At 38.8% G+C, this 14,108-nt stretch overlaps 1 protein-coding gene across 1 annotated transcript in view; it reads right to left on the reverse strand.

Annotated features, from left to right (window-relative positions):
- The window catches only part of HMCN1 (hemicentin 1), a 269,695-nt gene that overhangs the window by 79,983 nt on the left and 175,604 nt on the right, over positions 1-14,108 (reverse strand). Inside the window, exons 50-56 of the mRNA XM_063298423.1 lie at positions 12,943-13,116; positions 12,252-12,365; positions 10,271-10,416; positions 9,118-9,268; positions 6,950-7,153; positions 5,751-5,864; positions 3,312-3,499 (exon numbers count right to left, since the gene is read on the reverse strand). Coding sequence (XP_063154493.1) covers positions 3,312-3,499; positions 5,751-5,864; positions 6,950-7,153; positions 9,118-9,268; positions 10,271-10,416; positions 12,252-12,365; positions 12,943-13,116 — 1,091 coding nt within the window. The remainder of the gene's footprint in view (positions 1-3,311; positions 3,500-5,750; positions 5,865-6,949; positions 7,154-9,117; positions 9,269-10,270; positions 10,417-12,251; positions 12,366-12,942; positions 13,117-14,108) is intronic.

A 14,108-nucleotide genomic window follows, 5' to 3' on the forward strand; every position in this document is an offset into this window, starting at 1 on the left:
GCACTGACCCTTGGAGAACCGTTGCTCCCTCTCTTCTTCCCAGGTTTTTGGTTTGGGGCGGCTGGCAAGTCCAGATGTGCGCGCTCCTCTAGCGAGACGTGTTTGTCTAAGCTCCTTGGTATGGGCATAGGTTCGTAGGGCATTTTCTGCGCTTCCCGCCAACTGAATCCACCCATATAGCGTTTTAGGGTCATCTCTACCCAGAGCCCATCGAAGGATTTCGGGTTCAAGCCCCTGCTTGAACAATTCGATGATTGTTGGCTCAGACCAGTCTTCCACTTTTCCTGCCAAAGCTTTAAACTCCAACGCATATTTGGCAACTGGGAGGGACCCTTGGTAAAGTTTCCGCAGGTCATTTTTGGCCGTTTCTTGAGCTAGGGGGTCTTCGAAATGCTCTTTAAGTGCCCACAAAAAGTCATCGAAGTCCTCTAACTCAGTTGCCTCAGCTTGGCATAGTTGCACATACCAATCCGCTGCCTTTCCTCTCAGCTTGTTGGCAATGAAATTGACCTTGCCATGTTCAGACCGAAAATTTCGACCCCAATCCTCTATGTAGTGCTTGGCATTAGTAATAAAGAAGGAGAGCGTGGTGGGATCCCCATCGAACTTCACTCCAAATGGTGGGAAGGATCTTGCCGGCTCAGCTGGCTGTGGCGGTGCCGCTAATGTCAGCGTGCGCCGAGCCCCCATGGGTGGTCGATCCCTAGGAGGTCTTGCCTCTCGCTCCCCCCCTTGACGGGCTGATCGAGTCTTGCTTCTCCCCCGGGTCACCATGGTACTATGCCTGGGGTACTGTGACGGCTCTTCCTCCCAATCCTCCGGGGTGGGCTCTGCCTCTCCGGGTAGATCCTCTTTGGGTAGATCCTTGAGGATCGTCACAATTAAATCCATTTTATCTTCTAATGCCCTCATACGGGCCGGAGTGACCGGCTCCTCCGAGGGTTGGTTGGTTACCACCACCCTCGGTGACAAGGGGACTTCGTGCTCCCAGGTCAATTGGGGAGACCCCCTCCCCTGTGCTCTTTCCATGACAGTTCTATGTTCACTCCTGAGACTCTCCTGCATGGATATCAGCAGCTCGTCCAATTGGATATCTCGCAACTCTCGACGGGCTGCTCTTTGCGCTCTCGAAGTTAGCACTGGCCGGCTTTTGACCGCCTCCCGCTCTTCTTCGCTTCCCTCACTTGCGCGCAGTTGAGGTTGAGGTTCTGTCATCGCTAGCGTTCCCTCTTATCCAATGATTGGATGGGGCTAGCGGAAAATGGGTAGAATGATTCTCAGCTTTATGTAACGATTGCCTAAACCCAAATACTCAGTCTCACAAGCTCGGGCTTAAAGATAACTGATTTATTAAAGGAATAGTATGCAAATACAGAGAAAGCTGAGAATGAGCAAAAGCGCGCCAAATACAAACTTAAAAGCCTTGCTTGTAAGCAGGTCCCGCCCCGTCACTCGTCAGGACGCTCCCCCTCCCAGGTGCTGGAAGCCGTTAGACGCGCCTGGGAAAGTAACCTTGAACAGGAGCGCAAACCCAAACATGCATTCCAAGCCCTCAAAACAAGGGAGGGCGAAAGAATGGAAAAACCCCGGGTGAAAGAACACGGAACAGAGAATGACATGTGAAACGTTACAATGTTAACCATACATTAGAATGAGAACATGACAAAAGGTAACAAGTAAAGACTTCATTAAATCCAGCTCATCTCTTGGTGACTACCTGGAAATGTCTAGGCAGATTACTTGGCAAAATTCATAGTAGTTTAATAATGCTTTCTCTTACTTTCCTCTAGGAATGAATGAATATATCAGTTTTGCTTTCTCAGGTTTGTGAATCCATCTAGTTTTTAGTTTTTGTCCGATTGAACAAACTAGAAAATATACTCTTTACTTCACTTTATTTATTTATTTATCATATTTATATGCTGCCCTTCTCACAGGAACATGTCTCTAGGTGGCATACAATAAAACCATTAAAAACAGTAATTACAAAAGCACTTTAGAATTAAAATAATAATAATAATAATAAATGTGGAATTATTATTATTATTATTATTATTATATAAAAACTACAGGGCTAGGGAGAGCATTAGGTGTTATACATAATGTAGCCACCTCATTAAATCCCCTAACCCTAACCCCATCCTGTTGATATAACCAGGTTTTAAGGGACTTCTGGAAGGACATCAAGGATGGGGCCAGTCATCTCGGGGATGACATTCCACAGGGCAGGGGCCATGGCAGAAAAGGCCCGTCTCCTGGGTCCTGCTAGACATAGTTCCTTAGCAGAAGGGACCTGGAACATACCTCTTCTGCTGGACCTGATGGGATGGGCAGAGGTAATCAGGAAGAGGAGGTCCCTCTTACATATACAGTATATTGTATGTATTTGGTATATACATCTCCAAATCCATGCCTTTTTGTCTGCAAGTTTGTCTAATATGCACACTTTGTACAAACAATATGATTTAATACATGCATTTTCTCCAAGGTACTTTGTTTACTGGCAAACTGAACCATAGAATTTGGAAAAGTACAAATATCATATGGCAACTAAATTGTGCACTTTTTTTTTTTAAGTGAAAGTAGATAAATTTGCATTCAAATGTTAACAAAACAGATTTCTCCCCATTCCCACTGTATTTTCCTTAAGCCAAATTTGTGAATATAAGCAATACTGACATTCTTTGAGTATCCCTTCTGAAAAATTACATTCTCTATACTGGGAATGTCAGATATCTGGGTTTTTTTAATTGACCTTGTATATGCATTGCTAAATTTTCACTGGGCAAATAAGTGAATGTATTAATTTTCCTTATAATTGAGTAAATTATCTGAGTAAAACACATATTCTGTGTTGGCCCTCCCAACATGGCATGCATCTTCCATATATATCACATGCCCTCAAGATCGATAGACAAACGACATAGGTGCAGCACAAAGAGTACCGGGAATAATAAAACAGGAGTAATCAATATGCAGAGATTGACTTTTCAGAGAAAAAAAAAACCACTAACAAAAGATACTAGAGAAACTACAGCGAATGGTGAGAGAAACTGGCCAGACAATACAATGTTTAAGAATTAAGAATTGCAGCTTACTGTAGACTCACTCAGGATTTTCCATGTCCCCTCCTCCCCAGCAAAAAATCCAAGAAGAGACAGTACTCTACAAAGTTGCATGTTTTTCTCTTGCTGGAAATGTGGAATTCTGTGGGCTTCACATTTCTCCCAACCTCTTGTGATAAGATACTGGAGTGAAACTGAAATATACAGCATGCAATTTGCAGTTGCTCCTGCATTCCACAGAATTACCTGAAGAGTTCTTCCTCCTACTAAGAATTTGCGATGAGAATCTTCAACTATTAACTGCCCATCTTTCTGCCAGATTATGCTTGGAGAAGGACTGCCATTTGCTATACATTCCATCATCGCCATCTTGTCCATAAGCACAGTCAGGTCCTCAGTCACATCACCATTGGCACCATTAATGGATGGTGGCACTAGACAGAAAGATTAAGGAGAACTGTTTTCTAACCTTTGACTCCTTCACAACATTGTTGAGAGGAGGAAAAACGTAAGTAAGAAACTTGCAGAACAATTTTCCATTTATAACATTTTTATGTATTATCAGATATGCCATTATCACAAATATCTCTTGAAGGAACAGCATGATGCATTTTTGTTTCAAGTAGAAATTATTAAGATATTTTCTTAATCTGCCTTCATCTTCCTCAAAGATGTGGCAGCTATAGGCTGGTCTTTAACCTCCCATGGCTTGGTATCATGACAGCCAAGTGATGGTTTACCAGATATATGAAGTCTTTGAGGAAGCAGATTATGGGGTTCAGATCAGCCAGATAGCATATCTTTGTTAGATGGCTAACAGAGGGAGTTGATTATGAGTTTTTCTTGACTCATTTAGTGGGTTTCAGAACCATCAACTATTTTCTCCTTTTGAATTGCAAATAGGAGACAGTGCATGGCAGTGATTCTCTTCCCATTTCTCAGATTACAGATTATATTGCCTGACAACTGAAACTGAAGTACTATATGGTGTCCCTCAGCACTCCATTCTCCAGCACTTTTGAACATCTATATGAAACTTCTGGAGTAGATCATCAGAGATTTAGGGCTATTAGTTATTATTATGCTGATAATACCCAAATTTACGTATTGTAATATCTTCATGTACTGGCATAGGTCTTCTAAATGTCTGCCAGCAGTCACCAGTGGTGGTCTAGATGAGAGATAATAATTTGACAGTGTTCCAGATCAGATGGAAGTACTCACTGCAGGAGGTCATAATTCTAGGGAAGTGATAGATCTTCCTGTTCTGGAGGGGGTTATGCTCCTAAAATAAGAATTATACAATATACAGTTTTATGAATAGATGCTGGTTGTTGGTGGATTTAAATTTTATTATTTTTGTTAAATCTGATTTTAAACCATTATGAAACTCCAGTAATCAGCAGTATAAAAACAGAAGGCTGGGAGGGAGGAGAGGAGACAAATTTTCAATATGATGCCTATTTTTAGAAAGGTAGTAATAATTATCCTGAAAGCACAGAATTAAAACAAAAATTAAAAGCATTTTAACAATTAACCTATGTTCATAGTAAGTGAAATTTACTTCATTTAATAATCAGCCAACAAAATTAGACAATATAAATCTTGAACCAATCAGGCAAAGAATATAGTGGTAATACTAAAGCACTTTAAGTAGTCCATGTCAAATGAATATGTCCATTAGCAGAACTTGGCAATTTTATTGGCAACTTCTAGATACTAGAAATAAACAATATACACCTGTGACTGGCCCATTGTCATGAAAAAGAGTGGTTGTATAAAAGTAATGGCACAACCATACCTATCCCACTGATTCTCTTTTGCCTACTTCACAAAGGCATATCCATTCTGACACAGGGATATTGCAAATCTTCTCCAGAACTGCCAAAGGTAAGCCTGTGCCAGAAACTTGTATTTTTATTTACTAAGGCAATATCGAGCTAATTGCTAGCTGGGCTCAGAGGACCTCTATCACACCTATCTTTCCTCAATCTTAAGAACAGTAGGAATCATGCTATTTTTTTCTAGTGATCAGTGTCACTAGATATATATTTGACAACTTCTTTAGCTCTCTCAGTTGCTAACTGAATTGAAAATTAAGTAGAAATCCCACAGCTGCACCCTATAGCTTTTCTCCAGTATGATTTATATCCATCCTGAAGTATTAAAGACTCAAGGGATCCAACTTAAGCCAGTGATTTAAACGATAAATCCACATGCAGGCTTCAATAGAGTCTATCCCTGATTAAAGGTACAAGGAGGCTTTCAAAATGCCCCGGTTCATCCTAAATACAGCTCTGAAACATTTTTACTATATAGCTCGCAGTGGCTAATGAGACTTACAGAGACAGATTTGGAACTGGTGGGGGCACCATATGGCAACGTGTCAGCAGCACCTCTCCGTTGACTCTAACTCTAATCATAACTCTTACACTGTGGCTGGGATTGTGACATCTAATGTGGATGGCTTACTCTGAAGGGAATCTAATACCACCGGTTACTAGAATCTCCTACTTGCCATGTACCTTGTTGTACCTTCAGTATCTTAATACTTATATTTTTATGTATAAGACATTAATGCTATTTGCACACAGTAAATGATATAGAATCAAAGCAAGTAAGCCCTGCCATTTAAAAGAAGAATATGTATTATTTGCAAACTCAAAGAACATCAAGTAAACTCACAAAGCACGCGGACATCATATTGGATAGAATCCTCTCCCACTTCATTAACCGCCATGCAGGTATATCGTCCAGCATCTTCACTCTGAGCTCTTGGAATCTGCAACACACGACCTCCTAGAGTAAAATAAGTAGAAACTTGTAATCATTCTAAACACGCATCATGGCTTGTTCTAAGATAAATAGATACCCTTGATTCATGACAAGAAAGAAGGACCTTGACAGACTTCACACTTTCAACCTACGTCTGAAGTCTTAAGGGAAGAAAAGATTTCACCATACACATTTATACATTATAGAACAGTACATACAACTACACTTTACGATTACATTATTGCTATTCATTGTGTCCAGAGCCAGAAAGCTTCATGGCTATACAGTAGTCACTGAGAACATGTCCATGAGACAGATGATATGGATTCAGGAGACAAATTGTTTGGCCCAGGGGATATGGCCTGCTAATTTTGGAGAGATCAAGCTGCAAATATAATGGAGGAAATTATTTCTAAGGCACTGAAGGGCTCAAATATTGAAGGATTTATTTCAAACAATCACCTTGACTTTTGCCTAGAAATAAGGCATAGGAGTCCTAGACCCTAGAATACTCATACAGTGTAGTCATAATTACCAACTGTTTTAGGAAATAGTTGGCCATAATTTGTAGTTAACTGCACATATGAACTTTTACAATGGCTGTTCTTGATTTCATGATTGCCAATAGTCATATGAAGGAAATATCTGTATGAGTATCTAATTACATTCAGTTGCCAGATTCTGGCAGTTCTTTCTAGAGTTCCCAGTATAGTAAGCATAGGCAGCACATATGAATTGGCTTAGTCAAATTTCCTCACAGCAAAACAGAAATGGATATATCCAAGGAATTCATCAGCACCTGTTTATGAATGCACTAGCTTTTAGAGGAACACATACTACATTGCTTTGGACCAGGAATTTTTAAATATGCCAACTAGTAACAATCATACTCAGAGGTCATTCCAGAGAATGGAGAATATTTCATTCCTGCTTTAAAATAAAATATTTATTCCAAGAGTTGTGGGTCAGAGCTGCTTTCCTTGCAGTGTGCACTTTGGGTATGCTATATTGGATTTAAAACACTAAAGTGCATATGAAAAAATCCCAAAGAAAAAAAGGAAATATTTTTTATTAAATTTATTAACAAATATTAATCTTTTAATACAGACCTGGAAGTATCAGTACTTTATCACTGGAACTCAGTGGTAAACCCTCTTTATACCATGTAAGTACTGGAGGGGGCACAGCATTAGTTTCACAGTATAAAGACAGAGGATTGTTTGCAATCACTTCTTTAGCTCCTCCACCTTGTGCTCTACTTAGCACATTTCCGTCTTCCCAGCTTCCAAATGGTTTTCGAAAACTAGGAGGAACTGTAATATATGGGCCTCAGGTTAAAAATGGAAAATAAGTACAAGAATCATCCAACCTTCATCACAACAAGTATGAACAAAATTAGTGACTCTTCACCCTCTCTAAAGTTATAAACATTTATCTCTTCATCCCATATCTCATCTCTTATCTATAAAGAAATCCATAAAGCATCATCTTTTCAGTCCCAGTGTCAGCACAAAGTCCATAAAGGGTAGCCAGAAGTAACAACATATCTTATTTTAACCTTGATCAAATAAACCAATTTCATACTCCTTCCTGTTACTTCTAACAGTCTTAAACTTTAGTTTATTCAAATATTGTCAAAGGATTTGATTTCTCTTCATTTCTTCTTTGTCCCATCACACAGTTCTTCAAGGCTTTACCAAGCCTCTTTTGTAAATCCAAGGCTTTACCAAGCCTCTTTTGTAAATCCAGGTCATTCTCCTGGTTTGTCATTTGTACAGTATTTCCCTTTTAAATTTAAAACCTCAGCCAATTTCTTTTGTAGATCCAGTGAAACATCATTTTCTAAATCTCTTGGCTTGACAGTTGTAAATCCACTTCTGACACCACCTCTATCTTGTCAGATAAAATTTGTTCTACATCTGGCATTTCTTCAATAACACTGTTTGGACCTAGTCTATCCATAGAAGCAGACATCATTACTGACATTGTTGATATTGTGGCTATTAATTTCTGATTCCATTCTTCAGAAGGCTCCTTCAATATTTTTATTGTCATAACCATCTTGCAGGGCTCTATATCTTTCCTCTACCTAAACTCTTTAGTCCCCTCTAGCATCCAGTTTTTGAAATCATAAAATTCTTTATCTATGTTATGTCTTCTAAAAACCAAAACAGGATGTATTTCCCACAAGAAGCTGTTTGTACTTTAAAATAAATTCCAAAATCTCGTTGTAAAAATTTCAATATTCCAATTTTATCTGGATGCTTAGCCTGTTTATAACTTTCTAAGATCAAAATCTTATTTAGCTTTTTGCTGTTTATTTCAGATTCTTTAAATTCTTAAGCTTATGATTAAATTTTTCTTTCATTCAGGGTTAAAGGCAGACTCACCTGGTATTTTCAAAATTGTCATTCCAAAGGTCTCTAATGGCTTAGAAATAGTTAATGAGCAATTTCCGAAAGTGATTAGAATACGAGGTTTGCAAACTTAGTGTCCTTTAAAAGTCTCCATTGCAGTTGCAAACAGGATGGCTAATCCCGTTATCTCCCGGTGCTCAAACCCATGGAAAACTGTTGTCCTGCAGTTTCCTCACAGGGAACAGCCATCCAGAACATATATAGGTGATCTCCCATCCTCCTTATCTGGAGAGGTTCCAAGGAACCAATCTACTCATCAGTTCCTTGGTCTTTGCCGTGGTTGTTGGCTCTGCTTTAGCAGAACCATCTTCAGTTCACCACACCTCCCCCAAAAGTCCAGAAGAACTTGGATCCACATTTAGTCATTGTGATTGCAAGCCCATTAAAGGAGTTGGAAAGTTATCCTTGAGCACTCTTCTCAAACTCAGCTCCCTAAGAAATCAAAGTTGGATCCTGTTCATGCTGCCAATGTTTCAAGGTGGCCCGACAATAGTTTTTACTTGATATTGTCACTATTACTTTTGGAAAGTTTGGGGAGACAACAGGCCCAGCAAAATGTCAGTATGTTCATTCATACTTTAAAAGCAATTTTCATAGTCTCCTTCCTTCTCTCCTTTTCTCCCAGTGTATCTTCATGTTAGCAATCCATTTCACTAATTAATGGTAGAAGTAATTAGTTTTAAATTTATAGTAACTACACAGATGCACGCCCTGCTTTGAATTTCTGCTCTCACTTAGACCAAATGTTTTAAACTACAATTTTCATATCTCAGTAAGAAGCTGTGGTCAGACAGCTAGAGGACACCAGGTTGGAGAAGACTGCTCTCAATAGATACATCCAGAAATAGTCAAAGCAATACCTTGTATACTGACATCAAACTCCAGCTCATCCTCGCCAGCTATATTTGAGGCAACACAACTGTATCGGCCAGTGTCAGATATCTGAGTTGCCATAATTCGAAGGATGCGTCCACCACCTTGGATTGTTAGGTGATCATCCGATGTAATATGCTGTAATTGGATTATCCAAAAGGATACATGAGCATTTCCTAAAATGTGCAAATGAAGTGTACATAGGCATGCATAGTTTATGACCAATGAAGCCAAACTCAGCAATGCACTGTGGCCTGCCTGCTTTGGCAAAATATTTGAAGCCTCCCCCCCGCCACACACACAAAATCAAACTTATTTTTATTCTTAAGAACACATATAAAACAAGATCACATATGAAACATCTCTTTCTGAACACTTGGAGTCTTCCTCTGAGAGATATTCGACACATCCATTTCCCTTTCCTTTATTGCAGTGCTGCAGAGAGAAGGGTACATCCGAATAGTAAGCTGGACCACAAGTTGTGCAATATATACTGATTTAAGATTATTTTTTCCTCTGCTGCTTCCATTCCACAGTTGAGAACATTGCTTACACATTTTTGCTGATTGCTAAACAAAAAATCTTTAAGAAAGTAAAATGTAAGGCAATTGTATTATACATTTCTCTGCTTTGCCAACAGAATCAAGAATAATATCCCTATTATTGTACTTGCTACTTGTAGGAATCCTAACAACTACCAAAAGGCAAGTTCTGGAAAAACTTACAACATGTAGAGAACGTGCTCTCCTGTTAGTTTCTATAAAATATTGTCAGCCAAAAATATTATTCCACATACCAAAAGATTCAAGGAAAGCAAGAATATGAAAAACATTGCAAGTATTAGTGTGGAAAGAGAAGAAATTCAGAATTGAAAAGAATTCTGCATTTCAGAACTGCATTTCTAGAAAAGCAGTCCACAATTGCAAGTGACAAAGCAGAATGTTATGGACACGTCCTTTAACATCCTGCAATTCTAGGGTTGTGTTGTGGGTTGCTGAAAGAGAACAGGGCTTTCTACAGCACTGGAACATCAAGTTTTGGGAGAGTCTGATGAAGGGAAGAAGAGACAGTGTTGTAAAGAAGCTTACTGGTTTCTCAAAAAAAAAAGGTTTGCTGTAAGGAATTAAGTATATGACTGGCCTGTCCATCCTTGTACCATCTGATGCCAGCAGCAGGAATCGCATGAACTTCACATTCCAGGGTAAGACTGTTGTTCACTCTGATCTTCACCTCTTTAGGGGACAAGCCCACTCCTGACAAATCTCCTCTGCTTATCATAGGAGGGACTGCCAAAAAAAAAAAGCCACCAAATTGAAATGGTGGTTTCTCATTTTGACACCGACTGTTGTTAGAAAAAGGACATTCGTGAGCAGCAGTACATCAGAAGTGAGTGGCCTGCTCTTTAGGCAAACCCACATCAGCAATCACTTCTTTAGTCACACAGCTAACCATTGCATTTGCTTGTTAGTTACCTGCAATAACTCACAGAAACATAAATAGGGCTGTTTAATCAATTCACACAAGCAAACTTTTCACTGGGAAACATAAACTGATGGATGGGGATACTGAAGCCTTTGGCACCCTGGTATCATTTATTTCTAGGCAAACCTGCAACTCATATGAGTGGATGAGAATTGGCAGATAATTAAAATTACATACAATTAACAAAAGTTAATTATCTGTCAAAATTCAGTTCCTCTTGGTTTCTAAATATACATATATATTATTAAACTACTAATATGAAGGAATAAACAAACCAAAGCAATACCAATGTGAGGTTTCCTGTGCTGCCATCATTATTTATGACAAAGATGGGGAATTTCTAGTCTTTATTTATCAATGTTGCTAGACTCCCATCATCCCCAATCTTTGCCAACTCTGATTGGGGGTGGTAGAAGTTGGGGCCCAGCAACCTTTGGCCTAAACCATATCACTGCTTGCACAAAAGGCAAAAAATTGAAATGGATCATGACATTGTCTCTAGGAGTAGCTTCATCTAAAATCTGCACCAATTAGAATGCTTACCTAATTGTATGAATGATGCCCTTTCACCTTGCTAAAATATGGCCTAAGGGTGATTTGAGACAGCTGTAACCATTTAACAACTAATAATAACATTCAACAATACTTGATTTTTCTAATATCATTTTAAATTTAAATGTTATCAAATTGGACATTATGTGCCTGCATTTACTCAATGCAGTTAATTAAAACCCGTTAATTAATTAATTAGAGTTAATATTGGAAAGAGATCCCGCAGTTCAATGTTCTGCAACATAAACTCTAAGATTTCATCTCTTGCATCTTCTGTTAAAGTGTCAGGCAGCATACAAGTTTAACAAATAATTAGTATTATTATTATTATTATTATTATTATTATTATTATTATTATTATTATTATTATTATGGTTGGTCACACAGTCAGCCAGATGTTTAGACTGTATTTGGCATTTTTGTCCACCTAGCGAGTCCTTCCCAAGGACCTGGGATGTTGTTGTTCAATGTTATTAAAGGGATTATGATTATAATTCTCCTCAGTAAGAACTCTTTGGCCTGAGATCTTGGAGTGTTCCTGCCATTCCAAGCAGGCATTACTGGGCCTTTATCCTGCCTACAGATCAGACAGAGTGCCTTTTCATGTGTCTTTTAATTTAATTCAGCTAGGAAGTTTGTGCTCCTTCTTTTACTATGGGGAGCTAGGCTGTCAGAACTAGCCCTCTCTTTCTACAGCTTTTCTTACCAGGTTTATCCTTTATCCTAGGATAAAGAATAACATGGCCAACAAGAATCCCTAACCAAAAAAGAAAGAAAGAAAGAAATCCCTAACCAATTATTGCAGAGAAATAAATGAACAGTTTTTGCTTTCCTCAAAATTATAGCTACTAGCTACTTTTCTCAAAAGTATAGCTACAAAATTATTCAGAAGACTTTCATATGCATCTCTAATGAAACATCTAATTTGGCCTCACACTCCCTGGTATAATGGAACAAAACAAACAATGGACTGTATATACATACTTTAAAAATATGCAGCTAAGGTAGGAGATGTATAAAATATAAAGGGTAGAGAATCAAACAATACATAATGAATTTCAGCAAGAAAGGATGCTTTGACACTTACTATAGACTTTCACCTCATAATGTTTTAATGTTTCCCCTGCTTCATTCATAGCTATGCAAGTATATCTACCAGTGTTGTCCTCCTGTGCATTCAGAATTTGTAGAGTTCGACCACCTGTAAAAAAATAAATAAATGTCAAGTTACATTTTTCCTGGTTCTCTTTGTATATTTTCTTCTGAAACGAGCAGGAACTCTGTATGAACGTAGGTTTGTCACACTGAAATAAGGAACTATTCTTATTTCAGAACATGTTAAAACTGAAGTTTAGGAAAGAACACTAGGAAGAAGCAGAAATATAATGCCTTCTCAAGCACCAGGGCTAGATTGCTTTCATTTTAATTATGCCAAGCACTGAGTGTAATTGATAAGGGAGAGGCCCTGCCGAGATCTGTATTCCTTGGTTCCTGCCTTTGATATGCAAGTGAATTCTACCACTTCACACAGGAAGGTGAGTATTTCAAGCCATTGTTAGTCTGGTTAGTAGTACAAGACAAAAACCCAAGACTTGGTATGGTGATAGGTTCTACAAGCAGGAAGCCAAAAATATGCAATATTATTCCCAGCAATTATAATAATTATAATATTTTTAGTCAATCTCTACCCAGATATCTTCAGAAAACATACTAAAGCTTATTTATGAATGTAAAAAGTAGAATTTTATTTTAAATGATAGAGGGATTCAAATGATTACCTGGCAAAATCCTGATGTTCTTGTTTGATTCTATGGGAACTCCATCTTTCAGCCAGGTGATTGTGGCAGGTGGATATGAATAAGCCTCACAAACCAAGGAAGTTGGGTTATTTAAGATAACCGTGGCTTCTTCTGCACCACTATCATTATCTGTACCCACAATAGATGGAGACACTGAGCAAATTCAGAAACAAAAAACAGAGCATCATTTTAAAAATAATTCTGATAATTGTATCATTTGCATTTTTAAAGGAACTACTCATGGGAAAATACGCAGCCATCCAATATACCAGCAGCTCAATCCAAGGGCACAGATTGAGTAAATTAAGGGCCAAAATACCTATGACATTTGTAAGCCTGGACATAGAGACTGCACTTCATGTGGAAGCACTGCCCCAGCTCAAACCCCTGAAGTACGGAGATTGCACCCAAACTAAAAAACTGAGCTGATCTACCCTGAAGCCCCAAAGTGAGCTGACTCAGTTTGACAGCAGAAAATGATTCTTTCCTTACTTTATTTTTTAAATTATTTCTTACCTTTACGTTCCTTTTTTTCTTTACAAGTTATTTTATTTATTTATTTATTTATTATTCACATTTCTATCACCGCCCATCTCCCCCTAAAAGGGGGACTCTGGGCAGTTTACAATAAAATTCACCTTAAAACCTAACATCATAAAATCACCAATATTAAAATAATAAAAATATAAATATAAAATCCAAGTGGGAGATTTCCATTCTGTCAGGAGAACTCTACATCACCAGCCACCCCCAGGAAGAGCTATTGCCCTTCCCATCCCAGGCGAGGTTGCAAAACCAGGTCTTCAAGCCCCTCCAGAAGGTCGGGAGCGAAGGGGCCTGCCTCACTTCAGGGGGTAGAATGTTCCACAGGGCGGGCACCACTGCAGAGAAGGCCCACCTCCTGGACCCTGCCAGATGAAATTCTCTTACAGACGGAGTCCCCAACATGCCCTCTCTGCATGATTAGATGGGACGGGTTGATGTTATAGGGATGAGATGGTCCCGCAGGTAGCCTGGCCCCATGCCATGTAGGGCTTTAAAGGTGATAACCAACACCTTGAATTGGACCCGGAAGCAAACTGGAACCCAATGCAGCTCATGCAGTAGAGGTGTTACATGTGCTGATCTTGGAGCACTCATCACTG

This window comes from Candoia aspera, chromosome 3, assembly GCF_035149785.1.
Source record: "Candoia aspera isolate rCanAsp1 chromosome 3, rCanAsp1.hap2, whole genome shotgun sequence".
Taxonomy (NCBI): Eukaryota; Metazoa; Chordata; class Lepidosauria; order Squamata; family Boidae; genus Candoia; species Candoia aspera.